The 27,726-nt window shown below is 41.5% G+C and overlaps 1 protein-coding gene and 1 long non-coding RNA gene across 2 annotated transcripts; both read right to left on the reverse strand.

Moving 5' to 3' along the window:
• Positions 1–993: 993 nt before the first annotated feature.
• Positions 994–4,415, reverse strand: LOC115248023 (uncharacterized). The gene is made up of 4 exons (XR_003887051.1): positions 4,138–4,415; positions 3,799–3,849; positions 3,676–3,720; positions 994–2,544 (listed from the first exon to the last, which is right to left on the reverse strand). It is a non-coding gene; the product is annotated as an uncharacterized lncRNA (long non-coding RNA).
• LOC101072889 (fibrous sheath CABYR-binding protein-like) lies at positions 4,228–19,495 on the reverse strand. The gene is made up of 10 exons (XM_011619789.2): positions 19,200–19,495; positions 15,790–15,945; positions 15,529–15,573; positions 14,836–14,904; positions 6,795–6,884; positions 6,094–6,174; positions 5,689–5,792; positions 5,559–5,612; positions 4,597–5,176; positions 4,228–4,238 (listed from the first exon to the last, which is right to left on the reverse strand). The coding sequence occupies exons 1-10, from the start codon at positions 19,282–19,284 to the stop codon at positions 4,228–4,230; spliced, it is 1,275 nt and encodes a 424-aa protein (XP_011618091.2). The 5' UTR covers positions 19,285–19,495.
• Positions 19,496–27,726: the final 8,231 nt, after the last annotated feature.

Raw genomic sequence — 27,726 nt, forward strand, 5'->3', positions numbered from 1 at the left:
TGATGGTGTTTATAAATGTGATTTTAAAAACATCTGCAGGCATTAGTCTGATTATTTGCTACTTGGCCTTCCTGACTCTGACCGGTTACTGTGCTGTAACTGGACCAAGCTGGAGAAGAGCTCACATATACGAGAAAATTAAAGATACAGTTAAAACAAAGTCAGGGGTATGTTCTGATAAAGAAAACCAAAAAAGCCCAGATTGGTCCTCAGTAGTGTTTAAAAATCAAATCTGATGATGTTGTTGGCTTCCACGTGGGTTAATACGGGTTTGAATTGTGTTGTAGTCATTTGTGAAAGGTTAGGTGAAGCCGGCCTGGAGGAGTCTCTGTGGCTGCCGATGTGCCGATGAGCTCTATTATCTAAAGCCATTCAAGGTGATGACCAAAAATCTTAAAGACTAATTTTTACAGCTTATTTTGATGGTCCTGCGTTTAGGGAACAGAATTAGATCACAGGATTTATAAGGACTTTTAGAACTATGATCTGCTGGAATCTCCAAATACATTAAATTTTGGACCAGTGGTTCACATTTTTGCCTTTTGTTTTTTTACAGCTAAACTTAATTCTTGGGATGATTCTACAGGTGTTGAAGATTCTTTTGAGAAAGCGGAGTCTGGACCTGGAATCTCTAATGAGCAATGCTGACTAATCCTTGATTTCAACCATAACCTGCGTATCTTTGGGGTTTTTTTAAATTTACAGCGAGAGGATGAATTAGGGTGGTGTCACATTTTAGATGCAAAATTACTCACATGTGTAAGTACTGTTAGGAGTCACAATTTAAATGATTTAAAAATTCCTCCTGCAGGGATTTTGTAGAGCACAGTTTGAAGTAAGAACATTCGTCCGTTCTCGGTTTAACTTGTGCAGTTTGATAAAATTCAGTCCTCAGAAAACACTGATTAACAACTATTTCAGTAAAATAAAATTGAATGTTTCATCAGTTTGACAGCTTGTTGGTGCAGAAGTCATGAATGAAGGAGTCGTCAATGTTGTTCCAATCCTTTTATTGCAGCAACAGACCCATTTCCAGACTGACACTCTGAATCTCTTTATCATTCTTGACAATAATTTAATGAGCATCAGCAGCTACAGAGGTGATGTGCAGACACAGTGAGGGGGGGGTCCTCTCCCTGTGAAACTGCAGCTCCTGAACCAGCATGTAGACCACATCTCCACTTCAGCAGCTTATTTCACTGAAGTATCTTTATAATCTCAGAGAAGCTCAGTCCCTTAAACCAGCTGGTCCCACAGCTTATGGCTTTTGTAAAAATCTTTAAAGCATTTTCTGAAAATAAGACTTTTCAATTCCCAAACCCTTTAAAAAAAGTGTATCTTATTTCTCAAACCTAGCTATGTCAGAAGAGATCTTCATTGTTAGAAACGTGTTATACCTCACACCGACCCAAAAGTGTTTGAAAACAGAAAATATTATCTTTGTTTGAGCAAAATGGAGGAAGACTCACTCTGCTGGAATGTGTCTCAATCCTAGTAACTATGGAAAATGATGTGAGGTGACCAGACACCAAAAAGGAGGAATGTTTGACTGAAATCTCTTTTTCCATCTCACAGCAGAGTTTCACTGAAGCGTACAGCATCAGTTGTGGGACTGAGGTTCAGTCTGCCGTCAGACAGAAAACAAAACATCTCGCTTTTCAGCATTTCCATCAGAAACACTGCTTTACTGAACTCAGGTCAGCCAGGAGCCGTGCTAGAATCCTAGAATCACACAGGTAGACCATGCTTCAGGCATCGCTGGAACTTCTACATCACAGTTTACAGAGCTGAAGTCACAAATTCAGCTCATTTCATTTGCTAGTTCATTGGTCTTGTTAGTCATTAAAAAAAAGAGAAAGAACAGCTAGTACTCTACAGAACACACACACATGCACACGCATGAACGTGCACATACACACAGTCATTTACTAACATAAAAAATGGAAACCTGCATCAGCACACAGCCAAGAATTAACCAGAGAGATTGTCAACACGCTCACTCACGATTTAAACGGTAGCATCCTGGAGTGGCCACCCCCACACATACATACACACACACACACACACATGCACGCACACACACTGAGTGGTAAGTACAAGAAGAGGAGGGGACACAGGCGTCACACAAGCTTTGCATAGAATCTCAAAATTTGTTTTGCATCAAGAAAGAGAATCTGGCCTGATAAAGGTCAGAGTTTCTCCTCAGTGATGAAGTTTGGCTGCAGGAAAACAAACTCCACCACTGAGAGACGTCCGATGCTGCCGTTACAGACGAGCTGCAGACACAGGCCGACTACGTAAACACATTCACACACAACATTCATAGAAGAAGAGGAGCGCTAAAATCTGGAGTAAGGTGTCAGCGGACAAGTCATCAACTAACACATTTACACTGACAGATGAGGGAGGAGTGAACAGCAGGAGGAGGAGAATGTTCATATCTCTGGGGGTGGGGCATCGCTCTGAGAACCCTCAGACGGTGCTGGTGTAATATCAGTGGATCCCTGCTCCTTCAGTGCGATGAGTGCAGCATCCTCTACGTCTCTGAGGGAACCACAATGCAGCAAAATTAGCACGTTCTCCGAGATCAACAGATCAGTCATATGTGGAGGTCGTGCAGAATCAAGGGGCCATGTGAAAACATGTTCATTTTATTGGACTGAAATGACTTGCTAACATTTGAAAAAACTCAAATCCATTAAAAAAAGGGAAACATTTACGGTAATAAAACAGTGAACATTGTTGTCTTTGTCTTCTCTGGTCTGCCAGACCTTTGCTGTTTATTGCACTTAAAAAGAATAAAAGGAAAGTAAAGAAAATCAATCAATCGGTTGTAGTTCTCCAACAGACTGAGTTCGATCATCCTCCAGGAGTTGGTGATATTTTTTCTTTACTCTTGTTCCTCTCTACCTCTGCAAGCCATCCAGGATCTACTGCTGAGACACATTCCTGGTGCTGCCTCCATGCTTCACCTGGAGATGGTGTGTTTGTTGTGATGTGCATGGTTTGCAGTTGTGCAACTCGAGTGAGAACCAAAAACCTTATCTCAGAACAAGTAACCTTCTTCCAGTCTCCTACATGATTTTGGGTGAGTTCCAGATGAGATTTTCATCTGAGCTTTCTTCAACAGTAGCTTCTCTTTGCTTCTACAAGGGAAGAACCAGTTCAAAACTTCTTTCATTGGCCTCGTTTATGGGCGGTTGTAGGTGTCTTGGTGGCCCTCATCAGTCTTCTTCTTGCCTGGTAACTCAGTCTGTGAGGACAACAGCTCTAGGCAGATTTACTTCCAACTAAAACTTGTGGGATATCGACTTGAGAATGTTTTTTATTGTTTTGTAGCATCTCCTGACTTGGACTTTCAATGATCACTCTGCAGTGCTTGGAGGCTTCTTCTCTCTTCAGGTTGCATCTCTAGAAGGAACACTGAAGAACCAGAGACTGGAGCTGCAGATGCGGGTCGTTTTACCCTACAATCACCTGACACACATCAGCCACTCAGCTGATCTCCACTTCACTGTGACACGAGCTGGACCTCTGTTAATTCAGCTCACTTTAAATTCTTCCACTTAGCTGGAAAACTTATGTTCACTGGATAAACTGATCACAATAGGACACCTCAGTTATGGTAACTGAAAACAGGAACAATTTTAAAAAGGTAATATCATGAAAAATTACCTGATGTCTCATCCTGAATCTGTTCTTCCGTCTCAGACTCCACCACTGCAAACGCACAAAAATACACAAATAAGAACACCCAAAGCTTTCAACACAACATACAATGAACGGAATTTGTCCCACCTTCTTCTTCTTCTTCTGTCTCCTCCACCTCTGGTGCTGGTTCTTCCGTTTCTGCCACAAAACACATTCAGGTAGGTTCACTCAGTCACGAGAAGATTTTAGTGTTTGTTTCTACACAAAATCACCACAAAGCAACACTTTGATCCAACTGCTGTGATTAGACTCTTCAGGTAAACGGAGGTCCTTCTGGCTACATGCATGAACGACAGGGCTGTTACAGTGTGAGCAAAGGTTCAAAACGATGGAAACATTTAACACAGCAACTACACTGGATTTAAAAAGAAAGCAAAATAGCCATCAAAGTTCCAAATAAACCTTTGACAAAAGCCGTCTCTTTACCTGACTGTGTTTGCTCCTCCACTGTCTGTGTGTCCACTGACTCCTCAACGGGTTCATCAGAAGGTTCCTCTGAAGCTGCATCCTCCTCTGTTACTGCCTCACTAGCATCTTCTAAAAGTGATTCCTCCTCTTCAACAGGCTCTTCAGCAGGAGCAGCCTCCTCCTCCTCCTCGGCAGGAGCCTCCTCCTCCTCAGCAGGAGCGCCCTCCTCCTCTTCAGCAGGAGCAGCCCCCTCCTCCTCCTCGGCAGGAGCGCCCTCCTCCTCAGCAGGAGCGGCGGCCTCCTCCTCCTCCTCCTCGTCAGGAGCGCCCTCCTCCTCCTCCTCCTCGGCAGGAGCGGCCTCCTCCTCCTCGGCAGGAGCGGCCTCCTCCTCCTCGGCAGGAGCGGCGGCCTCCTCCTCCTCCTCCTCGGCAGGAGCGGCGGCCTCCTCCTCCTCCTCCTCGGCAGGCGCGGCCTCCTCCTCCTCCTCCTCTTCAGCAGCAGGAGCCTCCTCCTCCTCAGCAGGAGTCTCCTCCTCCTCAGTAGGAGGAGCCTCCTCCTCAGCAGGAGGAACCTCCTCCTCAGCAAGAGCAGGTTCCTGCTCCTCCTCAGCAGGTGCATCCTCCTCCTCTTCAGCAGGAGCAGCTTCCTCCTCCTCTTCAGCAGGAGCAGCCCCATCCTCCTCCTCTCCAAGAGGCATATCGGCTGCTTCTTCCACTGGAGCATCATCTTCCTCAGCAGGAGCAGTCTTTACCTCCTCCTCCTCAGAAGGAATAATTTCTTCTTCTTCAACAAGAGCTAACTCTTCCTCAGCAGGAGGAGCCTCCTCCTCCTCTTCAGCAGGAGCAGCCTCCTCCTCCTCCTCTTCAGCAGGCAAATCAGCTGCTTCTTCCAATGGAACATCATCTTCCTCAGCAGGAGCAGGCTTTACCTCCTCCTCAGCAGGAACAATTTCTTCTTCAAGAGGAGCTACCTCTTCCTCAGCAGGAGCTGCCTCCTCCTCCTCAGCAGGGGCAGCTTGCTCCTCCTCCCCCTCCTCCTCCTCTGTAGCTGGAGCCACCTGGTTCATGAAACAATGCCAAGAGTGTATGATGTGACAATAAAGTTGAATCTAATCTAATCTAAAAATTAGCTAGAACATTAAATTTATATATTCTTCATCACCGTTAGATTTGGCAGTGATGTTTAGATAGTGCATGTGTGTGCGTGTCTGATATTTGTTATCCACTATCTCATTGTTTTAATCCACATCTTATTTGAATCATTTTTACAGCCCAGTTTTTTGTGGGTTTGGGCTGCAAGTCAAATCTGACATCCAGAAATGTGGTCATTTTTCTTCCTCCATACCATATCCATTCCTCCATATCCGTCAGGTGCTGTTATTTGGCCGTACAGCCGGCAAAAGACAACATGAATGAAGCAAGCAATCATGAACTTCATACCTCCTCTACAGTCTCCTCCTCCTCCTCCAGCACCTCTGGGTCTTCTTCAATAATCTGAAAAGCGAACCTCCGTGTCATCAACACAGTCGTACACTGGTTGGCCATTAGCTTCAACTTGTGCTGCACCAACCTCAGGAATCTCCACAGGCTCTGATGCTTCATCTATGCTTTCTGCCTCAGGCTCCGGTTCTGGCTCTGAAGAGAGCACCTCGGGCTCAACATGAGGTTCAGCTTCTAGAGTGACAAAGATCGTCTGGTCACAGAGTTCTTTCATGGTCCATCTTAAACAGACTGGTTTAAATTGGCATCTGGAACAGGCTCACAGCAGATACAGCAAGCATTTAGCAATTTTAGAAACTATAATTCAAACTTTCAGAATTCACCCACTGATTATTTATAAAGTGAATTATGTGCCCAAAAGGGGCTGTGCTACTCTTATTGTAAAATTAACCAAACTGTCCTAATGTAGTCCTATCGTGAATCCACTTATTTTCAGGTTTATTAATACCTGCATTCATATCTCCGTGGTTTGTACCTGGTGCTTGTGCAGACGTATCCTCGGCCACAACAGCTTCGATCACGTCCTCCATGGGTACAGGGTCGGGCTCAATGACAGCTGAGGACACAGAGGCTGATGAATGGAAGGCAGCAAAGGCCTTAGCCAATCAGATTACAATTGTGTTTGATTTTTTTGATTAAATGTATGGATCAGTATTTACAGTATGTACTGTTAGGATGTCATCGGCTCAGAACTACCAATCACACAGATTCATGCACTGACACACAAGGTGACCAAAAAGTGCGCAGGGCATCTGCATTAAAAGCTGTGCTGATTCTCATTCTGAGCTCTTCACCTCAACCTTTAAATGTTCTAATTCTGGAATGGACTCTAGAAAACACCAGGAGCAGCCAGATCAAGGATCTAAATCCACATATAAATAGATGATATAACAGAAGATGAAAACCCTCCGAGCGACTTTATTGACATAACCAAGTTACAGCACATACAATCATTTGTGCATTTACGTCAACCATATAATTAACCATGTAATTTCCTCACGATTATGTGTGTTGTTTGACTGGATTGGCCATTGGATGGATAGATAGATAGAGGTACTTTGTTTATGGTGTATACATGTTTCATACATCCATTAAATCCCGACGGGCCTTTGGTACGCTGTCGTGGGTGCTGGACTTCTGCACGTCAGGAGGATTCATGCATGTGTCATTTCATACCTTCAGGCACTGGCTCGTGTTCTGCAGCCTCAGCTGGAGCAGCATCTTCCTCATGAGGCGTAGCAACAACAGCAGGCTTCTCTCTCAGTCCTGCAGCACATCATGATGCACATGTTGGCAGGAAACGGTGTTTGTGCACACAAGTGCACGTGGCCAGCTAGAATGGGTTTCTTTTGCAGACCGCCAACACACACGTCTGTTTACCATTTTAAATCAAGCTGGTAAAAATCCTGGTTTTATGGTTACAAGAGGCTACGCAACTAATAACTCACCACATGAGTTCAAGTTTAAGTCACACATTCAGAATTAAAGATCCCAACTCTGGTGGAAGCGGAATAAAGCTTTATTGACAAAAGAAAAGACAAGGATATGGTTCATCATAAGAGCACATAAAACCCCAGAAACCCAGAAAACATTTTATTCATCTGAAATATAAATGCATGCTAAAGCATCTGAGCTGCTGATTTCCATTAATGACCAAACAGGTTGACTCGGCAACATAGCTAAGAATTTCAGAAGAAACCTTTATTTTTACCAAAGTATTTCCTTTTTATCAACATTAACAGGCCTGATGGTTGAGTCCTCTTCTTTTAGTCAGACTTAATTCTATATCATCATTGCACAAGCTGCAGCCTGCTTCTATTTTAAGAAGGAAATAAGAAAGAGTTCCAGCAGGACAATGACATGGTCTTTTCTATTGTTTCTGGTTCTGACCAACATACTTTGGTCAGTACAGCAACATTTTACAGCTTTCCCTAATGTTATAAATAGCTAATGCTGTCTTACTATGAACTAGAGATTTCCTCTGAAACGCCAGATCATTTTGTGGTTTCATTTCCTGCCTCCCTTCTTTCTTTTCTCTTTAGACTCTTTTCCCTTTTCTTTGTCTTCCTCCAGTAAGACCCTTGGCTCCTTTTCCTCCTTTTTAGATTTTTTCTCCCCGTCCTTTTCCTCCTTGCTCTCCTCCATGTGTTTCATCTCTTTATTTATTTTCTCCAGAGCCCTTTCCATCTCTTCTTTTTCGAGTTTCTCCTCTTCTTCCTTCAGTCTGATGGCCACCCGTTCCCTCACCCTGGCCTTTATCTCCTTCCTGCCCAGCTCAAGCTCCTTCTCCTCCTCCTCCTTTGCCAGAAGCTCTCTAACTTCCACCAGAGCCAGCTTGGCCAGCTTCTTGGCCTCCACACGCTCATGGATCATGGCCAGCTGCTGCTTCAGTGCTTCCCTGAGCTTCATCCCCACATCCTTAGGATGGGGAGGTTCTAGAGTGGATTAGCAACACCGTTTGGTGTGTCACTGCTCAGATTTATGACAGGACAGAGACCATGCAAGAGCTTGAGCACATAGACATCTGGTCTGTCAATGTGCTCTTTTTGGAATACCAAAGTGCCCATAAAAAGGGATTTAAAGGAGCTATATATAAGAAATGTATTTAAAGTAATCATAAGATGGCACTGACATGTCAGCAGACATTAAAGAATTGCTTTTTTTATTTAAAAAACCCGTATCACTGACAACACTAGTCAAGCCCCAATATTCTCATTTCAAAAGCAGAGTGATTTTGATGTTTACATCTGTGGTGCCTCCACCCGTCTCCCCATCGGGAAGTAAGTACGGTAGCATTTCCGCATTCTGGCTGCCAGTTATCACTGAGGTGCAGCTACGAATGATTCCGATCACAAATGACTGACATTACAATACTTAAAAAGCCTTGTTATAATTCCAAAATCAATTGGGACGAAGTAAGAAAAAAAGAAAGATCTGGACATGCCACTGAAAGGTGGAGATAGCTGAAACTGGAGAAGAAATTGATGACTGACGCCAAAGTTGCTAATTTTCTCCCGGGCAGGTAAGATTCAGCTGTCCGGCTAACTTAATTCTACCAAATGTAGGCACAGGCATCATGCATGAAGCATGGACATAATTAACAGATGATAAACTCACAGTGTATATGACTTCTTGCTTGCCATCTGAAAAGCTGAATCTTTCACCCTAACTAGCAACTTCTACTCTGGGGATAACAGTGTTTTGAATGTGATCACAGTACCGGATCTAGCCACAAACATACACATAGCTCCTTTAAATGTTAAGAAAATGTCTGCAGACAATCAAAAAAAATCAGACACACAACAACAGCTGAAAAAACTACAAAATTACCAGCTGTTATATATACACACCACATTAGTGCCCCTAGTGGCCAGTATTAGAGGCAACATTGTCCTTTCAGAGTAAAATGGATAAAGGGTCTTCAGTCTGATTATTTAAAAAAAATAAAAATAAAAAACTTTAATGTAGTGTCATCATGTGTCTGAAGTCTGGTTTAAAAGGGTTTGATTAGGTAAAAGTGGTAGTAGATGTATGGATGAGTTAACAGATTTAACTGTTTTAGTTAAACCCACCACATGAAATTATGAAGCTGAAATTATGATGGTCGCTGCTGGTTTACAACCAAAATTAAACAAAGCAGAAGCAATTAAATGCAGGCCAAGCTAGCAAACCAGGCACAAAGCTAGAGGATTACAGAGAAGCTCAATCCAAAAGCATCTGTAGTGAAACAATCTTGTCATTGTTTCATAGACGGAGCTCCATCTACAGAACTAACGTGTCAAACTAAAAACAAAAGATGCCTTCATGAATGGAAATAATGCCCACAAGTCTGACTATTTGCTAAATCAAAATAAAATTAAACTTTGCGACAATAGTAACAACTTTGAACCTTTTTTGTGGACACATGAAAGACAACTTCCATCATGGATGAAGTTTAATGCTGACAGACCTCTGCAGACAAGACAGTGGGATCAGGATTTTAAAAAAACTGCAAAAGCACTCTCCAGTGCTTCAGAGGCAAAGACATATCAACATATCATAATGTATTCAAGTGTTAAAACTAATGCTATATTAGTTCAAAGAAACAATAATTTCCCTAACCAGAATTTGTAATTCTTATAATTCAAAACCAGACTAAACACCATGTCCACAATATCAGAGTGTTACTTAAAATGGCCACGGGTGACAAACTAAAAATAAATATGGTTTTGGTTTTAAAGGGTTAATGCAAATGATCAAAACAGGCAGCTGGTATCAAAATGCACCAATAAACAACTTTTTCTAAAACACCACACAAAGTTTGGTTTGTCATCTAAAACATGCGCTCAGACTTTCTTCATTAGTCGCACCCAAACCAGCACAGCTTCGTACACGCAGCATGGCAACGAAGATACCTTTATTAGCTCCTCTTCTCGCTGCACCTCCACGAGGTTTTTCATCTAAGGCAATTTAGAGGCAAGATAAAGTTTCAACACTGCATAAAAGAAACCATCCATCAACAAATTATCCACTGGTGATCTAGCATGATGTGAAGTCAAACTGACATGTTGCCGGTTACAGATCTGCAGATAGAAGCCCAAAGGAGCAGAGCAACTGGTGGGGAAGACCATGGTTAACCCACCATAAGGGTGCATGCTCAGCATTTCTGATAGAAGTTAAATCACCTGAAATCAACTTTGTAAGCTCAGTTGGGCCAAATGATTACAGCAATCATACCTGGAGACTTGTTAATCACTATCAAATCAAATATCAGAAAATTTTAAACACAGAGCTGAGAAGAGACACAGCAGTGTACATCTGAATTAATAAATCACAAAAATGAAAGGAATGGATTTAATGTTGTGTATTTCAGTATATTTGCTGCTGTTTTGCTGCTTTTCCTCTTATTTATTTCTAAATCCTGACACTAGTTGGAGCTCACACAGCAACGGACTCCTAACTCTACCTCACTTGGTTTGGATGGGTGCAGGAAACATCCCACTGGCCTAACAGCCTGTCTCTGGACAGGCGAGCATGCACGAATGTGCAGCCTTTTCCAATTCTTCTAATAAAAAAGGCAAAACTGGAGTCACTCCACCCCAAAACAGCTAGAACCAAGTCACTAGTCGACAGCTTATTCATTACTATAAATTAGGTGAAAGGCAGAATTGCACGTGCGTGTGTAAACACACCCACACGTGCACACCTTGCTTTGATTCAACATGCATGACACTGTTCCTTTACACTGTAGTGCATTTGTCAGTCTTTTCTAAACTGCCACATTGTTCTTTCAGCATGCAGTCACACAGCCTCATCTGTCAATCCGCAGTACAGGGCCCAGACCTGCCAGAGAAATCTGGTCTTTCCAGAAGTAAAAACCCCACTGTTGTGGTTACACACCTAACTCTATTTCTGAATAGGCAGACGAGAATATTAAGTCTGCAGATGTCTGCAGATGTCTCTGCCCACCAATTTGTCTTCATTTAATGTTGTTTTATTTTTTTAAAAAAAGTTATTTTTTCACAAGGAAAAGGAAAATCAGCACCATGATGGCAATGAGACTTCAGGTGGAACTAATTGGTTCAACCACCTCAGGTGACCCTTTTCCACTATTTGAAGATGTTTCTTAAGTAAATGAAAGCACGAGGCCTTCTGACCCGGCCTGCAAAGCCTCCCCTGTGTCTGCGTGGGGACGTGCAGGCAGATGGTGTTTTCAGAGGCCTTCTCTCTGCTCCAGTGTGTTCCTTCACCCAGCTCTAACTACCCAGCCCCAAACGCTCAGCTCACACACAGCCACCTCAAAAATGCTGATGGAGCAGAAACGGCAGGAGAAAATGAAAATTGCCATCTCTAATTAAGCTTGTGCTCATTTATGTTATTACATGTATTGAATATTTTTGATCATTTCTAAAAGCACTGAACTGTGTTGAATTAGTGCTGAATTCAGAACTTTGCTGCCATTTTAAGATACACATCAGTCTTACACCAGAGACAGATATGAGTGTGCACGTGATCAACAATGTCAGCATTGCTGGTGTTAATGTAATAACCTGCAGAGTCTGTCAGAGATGAGCAGCAGAATAATTTAGGAGGTTTTCCTCCAGCTTGGTTTTCCTGATCATGTGTTATTGCATGTTATTAGCAGGCAGACACAAAGCTTAAAGACAATACAAAGACATCTAATTTATGAGGACATTTTAAGAGAACAGGCAGCAGTAAAAAAAAAAAAAAGAAAAGAAAGAAGAATTGTCAAAAGTGCACATCTTTTTTTGCATTGTGTTTAGTATTGCTGGCTCCAATAGGCTTGTGCCAAAAATAACGTTTTATCAGTTAACTTAGTGTTTTGTTTCTCTGGTCAATAAAAAAATGGGATTTTAGAAGAGTTCCTGAGTTTTAAAAATGTATATTTCCATAGAAAGGATGGACTTCATAAAAAAACTGATAAGAAGTTGAGCTGATTGTGTTTCGGGGGAGTTTTCAGTTTCGGGGAACTTCCGCAGTTAAGACCAGGGATGGAAGGGGCCCACACTGGTTAGACTGGTGTGGTTAAACCCAAACCCTGGCTGACAGAAGCTCCTAAAACCTGGGAAACCTGGGCCAGTTGAAGAGAGACGCCAGAGTCGTTTTCCTGGCTCAGAGGCTTTGGATGCTGGAGGCTGAGTTGTTGCCACGGTCTACTGGTTATGGAGGCCAACGATAACAATCTTCTGACCCCGATCTGTATCATCTTTTGTTCCTTTTATATTTGCCCTTCCTTCATCGTCCTCCTCTTCATCTTCCTCCTGCACCCCCATGACCCTACCCATGGCACTGCGGGGCTCCTCCTCCTCGAGGGGTTCCATGGGGTTTATCATACCATACAGGAAAGTGAAGAAACCATTTAACCATTCGGAGCTGCCTTCCTCCACTTCTTCCAACCAATCCAGTACCTTAGACTCACCCTGACCGTCAGCAACACTGGTCAGGCCTATGCAAACAAAAGGGAAGGGAAAGGGTGGGAGTGTGGGTGGATGGGATGTTTGGGAGCACAGCATTTGGAAAAGAGGGTAATGGAAGAGTGTGGGGGACAAAGTGGATACAACCGGTAAAAAAATCAGGACAAACATGGGTGTGGTTGATCGAGATATTTAAATAAAAGTTGAAGTGAATGAGGGACGAAGAAGGAGGGAAGGAGACAAGAGGAGAATGTGGTAAGAGAAGCTGTAAGCAAAGGTTAGACAATAAGGGAACTACTAATAAACTGCTGACAAACATTAATAAAGAAAATCACTCGGCGATGGGCTGAGGCCAAACGCTGGCTTTCATTTCTCCTGCAGACGCTGACACAGGAGGACATACAAGCTGGTGGACAGGTAAATGAACACTACACAGCTTTTACCAGAAAAGAGAGTGTTTTAGATTTCAGAGTTTCCATGTGTTACTGTTGTACTGGAATGTGAGCAGTCCGAGCTGATAAGACTTTTGACATTTAGTAATGATCTTTAAAATGGTCAGAAGGTAATTTTAGAATACACCAAAAGGAAAAAAAAAAAAAAGATATTTGCCCGATTGAAAAATACGGAAAAACTATGCAGATGAGCAGGTATTAAGATCTATGTGCAGAGAAACAAACCGTAATATGACCTTTTACCCAGGTCATGTCCAGTGTGGGTGTCTGCCTGGTTGTTTGACTTCTGGCTTGTTTGCAAATTATATTACAATCACACTTTCTCTAAACTCTACTAAGTGTAATGTAAAGCAGCCAGCACTCATTTAATGGACCAGAGTGGTACCCGAGAAGCAGGAGACAGTGAGAACTAACCCAGTGTATCTCATCAGATTGGCTGCATACAACAAGGAACTGCAATTCTAACCGCACCAGCAATGAAATCATAATGTCCCTTGGTGACAAGCCATTCCCCTAATGATTGAACTAGGTTCCAGTACAAGCTGCTTTGACAGAAAATAAAGAAAACTGTTGTGGCACAGGTCTTCATTTTACACCACAGGAAACAGATTTTAAGAACAAAAAATGAAAACTAGAAATAAGATAAGAAATCTATTCACAATGAATGCTAGATACTACTTCATTGCTTTAAGTATACTCATTAACATGAAACACTGTCAAATCAGCTGATCCTAATGTTGGTCATCAGGTCCAAATACCACATAACTCTGCCTGTTGTCTGTAGTGATCCACAAAAACACACAAGGAGGAAACTTCATGTAGATGAGGCATCAGTTTAGAAACACACTCCTGTTCATACCCCTGCTTAGCCTAATGTAGAATCTGAGGCAAGCAATAATGAGCGCTCACATTGTTTACTAGTGCTGCTCATTAATGTTAATGAGTGCTAATGTAAAAGAGTTTAAATGGAAAAATAAAGGATGTTTTCCAACACTGAAGCTCTTGGCCAGCTTTATAACTTTTGTTGAATATATCTTGTGCAATTAAGAGTTTGCTCATGAGATCAATTGCTGTCATGTCATTTGGAATAAGTCGACCAAAAAATAACGACCAGAATGATGTAACAGACAATGTGAAGCATGAAATTGACAATAAAAATGTTGCCTGAGAGCATGTGAAGGAACTGCTGACAAAAGAAACTCAACTCTGTGCAGCTCATTTTCAGGTCGAGAAAATTGATTCTCTAAACACTTCTAGTCAACTGATGGTTCCAGATTCTAGTGGACAGAGTTGGATGTTTTTAATATCAGACTGGTTTGATTCTGAACTTCACCAGCTATTAGATAATGAAAAAAAACTGCACCTTTGGCTCTGACATTCCGACAGCATTCTCAAGCTTCATCCAGCTGAGGCCCAGTAAGAGCCAGGCTGGGTTCCACTGAGATAAAAAGCATGCAGCATGCAACAGCACAGCACTGACAACTGTATTCGGGCTAATTCATGCCACATATCCACTGCGTGGTTCCACTGTTCTGCATGCAGCTCTGACATTTCAAACAGGCTCAAGAAGAACTCAAATGTGCCGTGAATAGAAACGTGATACGTTCTGAAATGAACACCTCACAACAACGTAGCTAAAGTTAATGAAATGGCTGCAACTGTTGGATTAGATGCCGATATTAACATAAACGATGTAAAGAAGCTCAGCGTGGTAACATTCTGCTGCAAAATGATCGGTTGTGCAAAAGAAACCCAAATGCTCATTTTATGTCAGAAGTAACCAAAAACACACACTCGCCAGCAAATGGCGACGAGCTCCGTTAAATTTAGATTAAAGATTAAACAACTTGCCTAGGAGGATTTTGGCATCTTCCACATCAAAATCACCATCTCCATCAGTGTCGTAGGCCACCAGTTTACCTGTAGAGGTAAAACAAGAGGACAGAACTGAGAAGCTAATACACACAAATACAATCTAGTTCACAAACAGCCGAGTTACACCTCATAGCTTTGTCACCATGTAACAAGACTACCGCAATGTGGCAAAAAGAAAAAAATCTATTTCAATATTGCTGCTTTGAATAGAGGAACTGTCCACTGGTTGGTATTCAAACAGAAAACTAATTAAAAATCTCATTTAATTCTAACTCCTCCTTTTTTGTCCGCTACTTCTGCAATGGTGTTTTACGATACACTGTTGCTAATGTGTTCCACCTAAATCTTAAAAAATAATTTTAAAATTCAGCTTCTTATTTAAAATGTCCAGGTCAGCAAGAAACACATGTTTTAATAAAGTTCAATTTCTTAGTCCAAGCCCATCCCCATCCATGAGAATACCAAGATTATGGAGGATTGTTGACATAAATCAAAGAAAATATATAACATGCAGGTTAGGGATATACTGAATCAACATCATTTTACTGTTTCAAACAAAACTGTAAAAAGATATTTATCTGTGTATGAGAGAAAAATTGATGCCAAATCATAAACAAAGAAAACAACATCGCGTTAATGCAAAACCAACAACAAACAAAAACTGATTACCTTGCAAGGCCTCAGAAAGGTTAATTTGTAAGTCTTTAGCCTTGTCTGCATGCAAATACAGAAGAGGAAGAAATGTTTATTTATACATTCAATTTGACACAGACGAGAAAGAAAATCAGAAGACCATTTAAAAAGGCTCAACTTTAAAAAAAAACAGTCATGCATGTGCCAAAACAATTAAAAGAGATGATTAAAAGTAGGAAAGAGACATTGTTCACATCTGTGGCACCATCAATCTAGCCAGCTTTGGGCTTTACTCACCGAGGACTCCCTGATAATCTACCAGGTCAAAGTAAACCACAGCAACTGAGGTCCAGACTCCCAGCAGGGCTAGGACGATGAACCAGGTGAAGAAGCTGCTGGAGCCGGAGTCGGACTTCTTCCCGTTCTTACTGGCTGACTGGGGCTTAGTGGCATCTGCAACCCAATAACAGCAGGTGATTACACACGTGGACGTGCATGTTTTAACTTTACCACTTAAAGTGTATGTTAAAACACTGCAAAGCACCATAACCTATACAAACACTGGAAAAACAAGCAGATCCATAATCAAATTCATTCTGTAAAGCATACAGCATGATGAAAAAGGGAAAACTGAACACAAGACACGTGTAATAATGGATTAATGACTGGCTGCACGCGCAGTTGGTAGATTCTGGGATGACCAAAAAAAAAAAAACAACCAATGATTAAATCAGAGACAAGTAAAACCTATTAAAGGCATTCAACAACATATGTGACCTTTGACCCGCTGCCAGGTGCTGCTCTGTCGATCCTTCGTACCTGACGTGAGCAGACCAACAGACATACAGTGGTATGAGAAAGTTTGGGCACCCCCTCTGAGGTTGTATAATAATGGACTCTGACTTCACACAAAATTATCTTGGTGGCATGTCCTTCATTTGCCCATAAGAGCCAAGTGTTAGCTTGATTTCCAAACACAGATTTTAAGTATTCATAGTATACAATTGTATGAAATTAAATCAAATGTAAAAAAAAAAAAGTGGGAACCCTTGTAATTTTGTTGCTTTGATGGCCTGTAACCAATCATCACAAGATAACTGGACACACAAAGTTGGTTTGGTGAGCTCGTTAAGCCTTGAACTTAATTGACAGGTGCATAAAATAATGACAAAAGGTATTTAAGGTGGACAAATGCCAGTTCTCATTCTGTTTGACTCTCCTCTGAAGAGCTGCAACATGGGAGCCTCAAAACAACTTTCTGTTGATCTCAAAACCAATCTTATCCAGCATTATGGTTTATGAGAAGGTTACAAAAAGCTGTCCAAAAGATTTCAGCTGTCAGTTTCCACTCAGGAACATTGTGAGGAAATGGAAGGCCACGGGTACAGTTCTTTTTCTCAAGAAAAATTGCAGAGGCAAAGACGAAGGATGGTCAGAATGGTTAAAAACAACCCCCAGACCACCTCCAAAGACTTGCAAGGATATCTTGCTGCAGACGGTGTCGCTGTGCATCGGTCAACGATACAGCATAATTTGCACAAGGAAAGGCTGTACAATAGAGTGATGGGGAAGAAGCCTTTTCTTCACAGTCGCAACAAACTGAGTCGCCTGAGGTATGCGAAAGAACATTTGGACAAGCCAATATCATTTTGGAATAAGATACTGTGGACTGATGAAACAAAAATTGAATTGTTTGGTCACAACAAGAGGTGATATGCATGGTGGCAAGAGAACACAGAATTCGAAGAAAACACCTGCTTCCCACAGTAGAATTTGGTGGAGGTTCCATCATGCTGTGGGGCTGTGTGGCCAGTGCTGGTACTGGGAATCTTGTTAAAATTGAGGGTCGCATGGATTCCACTCAGTATCAAGATTCTTGAGAATTATGTTCAAGAGTCTGTCACAAAGTTGAAGTTGCGCCGGGGATGGGTATTTCAACAAGGCAATGACCCCAAACATTGCTCAAAATCTACCCGAGCATTCATGCAGAGGAACAAGTACAATGTTTTGGAATGGCCATCCCATGCCCCAGATTTGAATATCATCGAGAATCTGTGGGATGACTTGAAGCAGGCTGTCCATGCTCGGAATCCTTCAAACATCACTGAATTGCAGAGGTTTTGCCAGGTGGAATGGGCCAAAATACTATCATCCAGGATCCAGACACTCATACAGGCTGTTATTTTTGCAAAAGGAGGCTCTTCTAAATACTAATATGATTTTTCAATTAAGGTGCCCAAATTTATGCACGACCTTTTTTTGTTTTGGGGCATATTGCACATTTTCTGTTAACCCAATAAACCTCATTTCACTGCTGAAATATGATTGTGTTCATCAGTTATTTGATATATCAAAATTAAGTTGTGAATTAAAACACCCAATGATTGGTGAATAAAAATAATGCCAATTGTCAAGGGTGCCCAAACTTTCTCATAATACTGTAACTCTGCGTAACCTCCCCACGCATGAAACCGGTCAATGCGCATTCCGCCAGTTGAGAACATTCCACACATTATCTATTCACTTACTGATTTTATTTCCATTCCAACTACGGATAAGCTTTAACAAATTCATTTCACATTCTTTCAGACCCGTCAACACCAAACGTACAAGTTAAATACAAAATCACAAGCACATGATAGATCCCAGGAGACCCTTTGCATAGCAATAAAAGCTCTAAATCATAAAAAAAAACATGGCTGAAAACTACCAGCAAGACAGGTTCTGCCAGAAATGTGCAGTGTCACACCAACATGAAACTTCACAATGCATGACAGCAGGCTGCACTGTGGCACTAAAAGGATACTGGTTCAAGTATTTGAATGTAATTCTTCTTTTTAATGATGGCCAAAGAAGGGAAATTAATTTAATTTCTCTTAATTTCATGTTCCTGCACATCAGTGAGTGTGTGCAGCCACTCCAGTCAAAAATGATTGTCAGACATCAAGTCCATCCTTGAAATGGGTGTTGCAGGGATTGTTGAGCTGCAGAAACACTGATGGATACAATAAATCTAAACTTGCCTGAATGCTGTTCTCCTCTCAGACCTGCTAATAAAACAGAGGTAACAGAAATAGAAATCTGGACACATCGAAGAAGCTATTCTGGGGCGCTAACGACGTTCTACAATGCATGATGGGAGAGAATGAACAGCTGCTCCACAACGCAGTGCTAGGTCAAACTCAGCAACGTCCTCAAAGTGCACAGCACTGATTTATAGCTTTTAACTAACCACGCCAACATTTAGTACATTATCGCGTACTCAAAATTGAACAAAAACACTCCCGAGCTGTCCAGACATACACAGCCAGTATGTTTATTTATACACAAACACATGCAACCTGTGAGAGAACAGGTAAATTTACACCATTAAGAAGTGGTCAAGACACCAACAACACACTGCATATCCTAAAAATGTCTAGACAACAGACTGAGAATCCTTTCATTTCTGTAATTTAATGTTTTATCATGAAAAACCTCAACTCTGTCTTTTTATTATCCATTTTTCCCCCTCACTGACTGTTAGACATTGAAAAACAAGTCTAAGTAAACTCCCAGAAGTGAAGTGTTCTATCCTGCAACATTTGCTGAATATTAAAGAAAAGCTGTAGACTTTACCAGGCCTTCCACTGAACTGCTGGGCCCATACAATGACCTCCACTTCCCTGTGTCCTTCTCAGCAGCAACTGAGTCAAAGCCTTCCTTACCTTCCATTTTCCCAGTTATTGCCGTGGGAATCGCCGTGACAACAGGTGTGGTGACTGACTCGATCAGGGTGGCTGGTTCCCCCATCCCTGCCCCTGGGTCGTCAAATGGACGGGATAAAGGACTAAAGTGGAAAGTGCAGGGGTCCACAGGTCCAGCAGAGGGATAACCGCCTCTCTGCCTGTCCCTCCCCTCTTTTTCTATTGACTGGTTTTCTTTCTCTTCCTCATCGGTCAGTTGAGCCTGGCGTGTTTTTCCTCAGCAGCAGATATGACTGTGGAGGTCAAACGCAGCTATTTATAGCGCTATTAGAGCAGCTGGCCATGACAGCCAGAGAAGAAGAAAGGGAGACATTTAAAGCTTGAAAGACTGCCTCCTCCTGATGGTAGGCTTTTTCAGTCCCATCACACAGCTTCAGCTACAAATGTGTGCAGTTGTGACATCATGTGTGGAACTAGAGGAAGCACTTGTGCAGCATTTGAACAGGCAATTGCACTTGTGTGAAAATAACGAGACGGGAAGAGGGAACATCTGTCTGATTTTATTTTCATTCCAAGTGTCTGACACATTACTATTGTCTTGATCAACATCAACAGGTTGTTGTTCTGTCAACAGCTTTAGTGCTTTGCAGTTGCATTGCCAGAAACATTTGCCATCTATAAATATTTATTCATGTTAAACTGCTGCAACTCTAAACAGAGATGGGGGCCTAAGGCAACGCCGGAGGTGATGATATGTATATTTTCAGTGGGTTAATACAGCCCCCTTTCCAGTTGATCTATTACCTCACGAGAAACAATTGGATTCAGGCGGCAGACCAGCATTTCAAAACAGCAAGATGGACAATCGTACAGCTTTGTTCATTTTACACATAATGTACACTATAATCATCATGCAGATCTAGGATATTTTCAGGGTCATACACCAGTGCAGGGGTTGTGGAGCAAGTGCACATGTGTTTCCTAGTTAGCTGTGATCAAGGCATAGACATGCTGGAGAAAGTTGATTTCCATTATTTGAGTATCTTAGTCAGCTAAGGAGTGACTTTGATATTAGGCGCTCTATTGCATTTACATGCACTTCAGTTGTCCGGCAGTTATAGCCGGATTAAGGCAAAAATTTTAGGGTCAAAATGTACTGACTGAGGCAATTAGCAACTATATCCCCATTTGCTAGAATGAATTAATGAAAGGTAATAATTTTTACTCAGGAAGCTGTCAGACTGTGGTTTTGTATTCTGGGAAGAGTTTATACATTCACAAAGAATGGACCAAAATGACCAGAGAGACAAATACCGGTAGTCTACTTCAATGGCTTCGTACCAGCAAACAACATATTCAGAAACATTCCACTTTGTGGGTTAAAAGCTAACACAACGTACACGCCCAACACACACATAGTCCTTTCCAAACAAAAGGGACAGCTCTTTCTGGTTCAGGCTGTGCAGCTACCGACTTACCATATCTTACCTGGCTTTAAGCCATAAGCAAGCTCATGCATGTATGCACCCATGCAGACAACATCCCAGCCTCATTTTCACTTTCACAGCTAATGGTTTAAAATAAGAAAAACAGATCTTCTCTTATATCCAGCTGTCATACAATGTAATGCTACCATTGTAGGTATTTAATATTTGGAACCAGTGTGAACAGTCAAAGCAGTCAGAACGTTTGCTATTTTTTAGGGATTTTAAATGCTAATAAAGTTAATGGGGGAAAACAACTGATAATTGTCTGCCATGTCCAAGCACATGATTTTATGTTGGCATCCATCATCCATCCAGTTAAAGCAGACCATGAGAACATGTGAAGAGCTTTAACATCTGCGTGGAAAGACTGTTTGCAGTTTCTTCAAAGAGGTTTTCTGGCGTTTGTGTGCGGCTTCATGTGTTATATCACAGAAACACTACCCAATACACACACTGTTTGAACAATAAATTATTTAACATTCTTATCAGCAGCAAAATCTTGGGTTTTTGGAGCAAATAAGTCAACATGCATTGGAAACACAGAGAAAGGCAAGACTGACAGCAACAGACACTCAAGAAGCAACAGACACTCAAGAAGATATAACCCCAACTGTGTCTGAAATAGAACCAGCTTTTGACCACAAAGACAGCTCTGTCCTGGAGGGAAAGTGGGCAGGAATTAGGTTCCCTTATTCAACACAGGCTGCCCCAAAATAATCCAATAATTTACAATCGTGCTAAAATATAAAAGTAACATTGATGTTTTCCAAATACATGTCCAAAAATGTTCTGAACATTTTTTTTTCCTTTCAAGAACTCTAAAAATTATTGTCAGAGGTCTAAAAATTGGCAGTGAACGTGATGATTAGCTTAAACCAACATTTTCTTGGTTTGTTGGAAGGTCAGTGGTTCTGGACAGTCGGCAGTTTGTGTCATTTTGGATTTCAGCATGGATCAGAACAGAATTCTGCCAACAATGATGGCGGCTGTGACAAAGCCGGACAAAGAGCAGGGAAATATCCCCTCTTTGTTGCAGATAAATTCCTTGAAAGTCAATCACATTAAACAGAGTTGTTGTTGTTAGGATAATCTAATAACGGCACTGTGTTTTCAGCCGTTTCACGGGTTTAAAGAAAACTCTAACTGGACATTTTCAGGTTTAGAAATTTATCATATTTAAAACTTAATGGCAGCAAATCAGGAAGGCATTGAGCTGCACAATGAATCTTTTAATCAATTATTTACTGTTGTATTGACGGGATTTAGCATAATATGTTTTCTATAATCCAAGACATCTAGACCCCTCATGCATGATCTGCATGATCAACAAAAACTTCAACCCATTATAATGAATTCAGGGCTTTAATATCCTGTCTGGAGTAATAAAATTTTTTTTTTTTTTGCTGAGGGGCGGGGGTGCACACTTAACTTTAATAAAACCAGCAGTCAACATTGACTTCAAATAGTGATGGATCTGATCATCTGATCACAAGTTACAGCTCTGTGATTTAAACCTGAGCTGTAACATAACCAGATAAACCACTACAGTTTACTCTCCCAGTGATTCTGGGTCTCTAATATTGCCAAACGATTGTAGCCATTTGTGGGGGAAAACGCATCTTTGACCAAAGACAGAAGCTATTCAAGGTTCATTGTTACCAACAACGAATATGCCTCACTGATTGTAACGCACTGAATTAATTTAAGCACCGGAAGCAGCTCAACATTCAACTCACAAGTGCAGATAACATCAACATACTGATGGCTATAAATTAACAAAATCAATCAATTTAAAAGACTTGGGTGCAAACCTACAACACAACAGGTTACCCAGTCTACCAGACTGTACTGACTGGCACCCCAGAGTTTTTTGGTTTTTTTTAAGAGCAGTCACAAGTTACAGTGTGTGCTTTTGCCTCAGCAAAGCTTCTGACCCTAATCTGGGGCAGATGAGAGTTAGCTCCGCCCCTTCTGCTGTGCCACACATGTACATTCACAGCAGACTTAAATATTCTGACAAAACAACGCAGTAAACACATAACTTGCTATATTAATCATCTTTTAAACTCTCAGAAGCACATATTTCTGTGGCATAATTAGTTGGAGTCCGACCAGATTTATATTATATTTACCATTAGAATGCAAAAAATTAAGCTCAAAATGAATTCTTTATGCTTTAAGGACAACAATGTGGCAGAGATGTCATCATTTAGAACCAAGCCCCTACACATGCACATCACAGTGAACTCCGTGCAGGGTTATGAAAGGAGGTTCAGTCTGAAAATGCAAACAACACAGCATCACAAGCATGATTAGTGGAAGAGACCAGTCTGTTACCAGTTCATCTCTCCATCAGGGGGTGGGGGTGTCAGACTGGCTGAAATGAAACAGGCATGACAAGTAAAAAGACACCATGTCGAACATAAAACAAGAATAGGTGACATACTAGTTTAAATTAAAGCTAATTTAACTATGCTCAAGCTAGCAGTAATCAATAAAACTAAGCCCCGCAAAAAAGATCTATGATTCACTCAGCCAAAGAGTCCAAACCACTTTTATTGGCAGATTCAGCACCTTTTGTAGGATAGTTCAAGGCTTCAGAAAAGGCCTGAATATCAAATATATATTCTCATCAAAAAAGATGTATACGTTTCTTACAACACTGCTTATATTGGACAATAGTCCAATGGGTCACAGAACCTGATCCAAACTACATCTATTCAGTTTTAGAGCGTCTGTCTGACGGTCTCAAGAGAACACAACTGAGCAAGAAGCTGTGGCACCCAAACTGTGTCTGGTCGATTCTGCTCACAGCGCTTCTATAGCGTGGAACACCACAGGGACATGACAGGCCAGAAGGAGCCAAACAGCAGTTATCTGGGTTCTCCTGTGCAACACTGACCTTTGATTTACAACGATACAGGCTCGGTGAACTCCAGACTAGGATGAAATCACATCTGAACACCCGCTTGAGATTAGCTGAATGCCCCTTTCTTTGGCTTGATGTTGTAGAGTTTGATTACTTTATAATTGACACCAAAATGCATTCAAACAAGCCATTTTACACTTTTCCATCAAAGGTTGTTTCACCTGTACTGGTGGGCAGACAGACAGAGCTCAGATGGTGGGACAGAGTTGGATCAGAATGAGATTAAAGACATTATTGCTTTATTCTGCAGGTATGAATGTTTTCAGGATAAGCTTCTTTAAGAAAAAGATGAATATCGGCTGATAGATATGCATTTATTCTTTAATATTATTGTTAATCTTTTTCTCGGTTCAATTTGAAAAGTTTCTTTACAATTATCTGACCGATAGACATGGATTTGTAAATATTAAAGGCTCCAGAACTAGAATGCATCAACTCAGATGTACACTGTGTATTCAATTAACGTAAGTGAACAAAGTTGTAAGAGCAGCTATACGATGATCGTCAGTAGTTGAGTAAATATACTCAGATACTCCTTATTCATTGGAATTAAAATCCAATAACGTGATTAAAGACCATGTGGTGCCTCAGATGAGTGATGTTCATGGAAAAACTGATACTATATCCTGAGAAAGCCTTTTGGAATTCTGGGTTCAGGGGGAGAACCTGGGGAGCCACGTATCCTAAATGACACGTGAGCAATCCCGACTGCGGTCCACGCGCACCCTCTGGAATATTCTCACTGAAAGGCTCGGGGATCCCCGCTAGATCCCTGGATTCTACCCGTGCACGCACGGCAACAAAATCAGAAATCTGCACGAGGCAACGAACCGCGTCTGTCGCGTGCGAGCCGCATTAATCCGCAGAGTCGCCAAGGCTACGGCAGGGAACACAGTGTACTTTACCGCATTTTACTGGTGTAGGTTACCAGTACGTGTATAGTTAAAGGCGTTGAACTGCAGGAACAAGAACCAAGAAGCCCCCAACCAACATGACAAACGCGCTCAGGCCAAGTGAAGATAACAACCGGGCTCCCGGATGAAACAGCAGCTTCATCCCAATAACTTCACAAGGCCTCGGCTGAAGCTGAAGGCTGCACGCATCAACACACAATCCACTGCGCGCACAAACATACACAAATAAATACGCACACGCACCTTTGGGTTTTGCGTGCACTTTAGCATTTTTCTTTGAAGCCATGGTTAAGCTTGCGAGCGTCACGACAGCCCAGGTACCGGAGCGACAGGCTGAACTTCTGGGAGTCACCGAAAAAGAGAAAATCGGAATTTCTTCTCCTGCCTCATAAAACTCAGGGACGGAGAAAATCCCATCCACTCAAGACTGACACCTACGCTGGCCAATGTCAGGCCTGTTGCTCACAAATGGGCGGGCTAGGAAATCTTCTGACCAATTGAATTCGAGAGGAATGAAGCTGATTCAACCGTGTGGACGCTCTGACGTTGGCCACGCCCCTCTTCATCTGGAACGTGGCAATATGGGAGCTGGCTGATCTCGCGGTGTTTTGAGCGACTTAGACAACAACAGTTCCGATAGAAGCGCCTTATGTGACTGGATTGTTACTGCTCCAACTCAGTATTTTAGACACTGATAATGACATTCTCTATTCACAGATGTAATAAAAATAATTCTAAGGGTGAATGACGGTAAATTTGCTATTCATGTCTGTGGGGCTGGTGATGTAATACTTGATCACCATTATTCCACATCCCCTAAGACAACAATTAAATTGGTTCTAAATATATTTCAGACATTTAGATATATTTATCTGCCCAGAAAAAATTGTTGCCTAGTTGAAGTCTGGATTTGATTATAGATGCCTAAAATCAAATTTTGGATGTCTATAAATTCTAAATTCTGAATCTGAAATTCCAGTGGAATACACTTCTGACTTACATAAATTATGTTTTTGATATCTTTATACCAGATTACTTTAAAAACTGGTTGAAACTGCCAATAAATGCTCAATACAACCGACAAGATAGCATATAAATTGAGTACTACCGGTATTTCTATATTTTAACAAATGACAAAGAGCATGCTGCTTATTTGAAAATAAATTAAAAAGGAGGAAATATATGATATAATATTGACTGTACTTTAACTGCTGCCAGTTCTAATTATTTCCAGTTCACAGTATTTCTGCCTGAAGATACATTTCCAAAACATCAGATCTGTTAAAGAAGCATTTAGAGTGTAGTGTCAGTGCCACAAACACTCAAATTAATATGTTCTACATAGCCCATGGGCTCAATAGCAGCATTGGGAAACCAAAGACACCACAGCAGATTCCTCTCTCACATCCTGATTAACTGTGTTAAAATATTTTCTCCACTAAAGATGTCACCATGGATATAGTTGTTCCCATGTGGATGGTTTGGAATGACAGTAAAAACTGAGAATTGAGTCACAGTCACTGATATGAAGGTCTAATGACCTTTGGCCCGGTCCTAATGTTTTTTAAAATAATAAAATGAGCAGATTGTGTGTTTGTCAGTAGTCTACAGTAGCCATCACAACATCTGAACAGTTACAGAGCAGGACTGCTTTACTGTGCGGAAGCTGAATCCCAGCAGGTGTGAGAGGCAGTAATCACGGGTCAGCGTTTTACAGTGTGTTTGGTTTCCTACCAATAGATGACTCAAGTCATAAAAGGCCCTAAAAAGGTTAATCCAGTCTACTTTACATCTGCTTTGGCCTACAAACCCTGGAGGCATCAAATGCACATTAAAAACAGATATGCAGATGTTAAAAACATGTGGTCTTTCAGTTCTCTTAGGCCTTTAGGATATATGCCTGTTTGTTACAGTCATATTTATTCTATGATTGTTTGCACTTTCACAACTAGTTGCACAACTGTCCAAACGCTTCCAAGGCAGAGCTGTGACCAGGTGGTTACCTTGTGCAGCTGGCCTTCATATCTGGTCAGCTCATGTGAAAAGGGTGTGCTGTCCACACAACGGTCCAAGGTCTCTTGCACACCCACAGGATAGCAGTTAACTAATTCTGGAGACCACATCAAGGGTCTCTACCTGTGTCGAAGGAGACAACTCCAATAGGAATAATTACTTATATTGACCAAACTGTATCTTACTCTGACAGGAAATATCAGTTGACCTATCGCATGCAGCATTTGCATGATTGGATTGCACTCTGTTTTTAATAAGCATGATCATCTACCAACAGTGATTGTAGAGTGGGAGTAAAGATGGAGGAGTAAGACATTAAAGATGGAGGAGAGAGACATTACCCCATTACTCCAGTGGCTGGCTGTGTGTATGGGCACATGTTGTGCATACAACAGAGAGCACCATTTGCTAACAGCAGTTAGCTCTTGTGTACACACAAACATGGAACCCGGTAGCAGAGTGACATCTAACCTGAGGGTGCAGGTGACACCATTTAGAGTCAAGCTTCAGTTGAGCCCATATTAAAATATCTCGGCACATGTTTCTGTCTTAGTGTTTCTCTTGAAGAAAAGGTTAATTTTCCTGGTGCCTCTGGAATTCCAGATGTGGTTTTAATAATGAAACACTTTCCCAGGACCATAAAGGAAGTGCTGAGTTGGTTTTTGCTTGTTTTCAACATCTTAGCTTTATTTGCTCACTGATGGATCAACATCTATTTTCTATGGACAGTTTTAAAAGAAATTTAGGTTTGAATATATGTCACTGAGATCTTTTTTACTGTTAGTTTGTCTCAAGCTAAATAAAAGATCACAGGCTATTTTAACTTTACTGTGAAATTGTCTGTCTGAGGCTGTTAAACCCTCTGAATCTCAGTGACTGGCAGTTTATCTGTAAAGGCCTGTGAGTTTGAGTGCTTGTTATCTGCTTGGTGAGTCAAAAGGAAGAATGAGAGCATCAGAGTGTCAGAAAGAGCCATATTCTAAAGTCGAACTGCTACTGCTCTGCAGCTATAGATCACCCATCCATTTCCTGCTGAGGCCACAGTGCACCGATGCGTCCTGTGTTTGCAGCAGGTCAGTCTCCAAGCATGGTGCTTACCTGCTGAAACATCTCAGAAGGGGTTGACTCAAGAACTGAAGGTCACTGGTTCAATTTTGGCACAGGCAGAAGTTACCCTTGAGCAACATAACAATACCTGAGATACT

Source organism: Takifugu rubripes, chromosome 22, assembly GCF_901000725.2.
Source record: "Takifugu rubripes chromosome 22, fTakRub1.2, whole genome shotgun sequence".
Lineage (NCBI taxonomy): Eukaryota > Metazoa > Chordata > Actinopteri > Tetraodontiformes > Tetraodontidae > Takifugu > Takifugu rubripes.

Bases quoted from the DNA above. Each gene is read 5' to 3' on its own strand.
- LOC101072889 (XM_011619789.2), bottom strand. From the start codon at position 19,284: ATGGGGGAACCAGCCACCCTGATCGAGTCAGTCACCACACCTGTTGTC. The intron at 14,905-15,528 runs GTAATCAGTTTT...TTACCTCTACAG, and splicing joins CCTTTCTGAGGCCTTGCAAG to GTAAACTGGTGGCCTACGAC. The intron at 5,177-5,558 runs GTATGAAGTTCA...TTCATGAACCAG, and splicing joins AGGAGGAGACTGTAGAGGAG to GTGGCTCCAGCTACAGAGGA.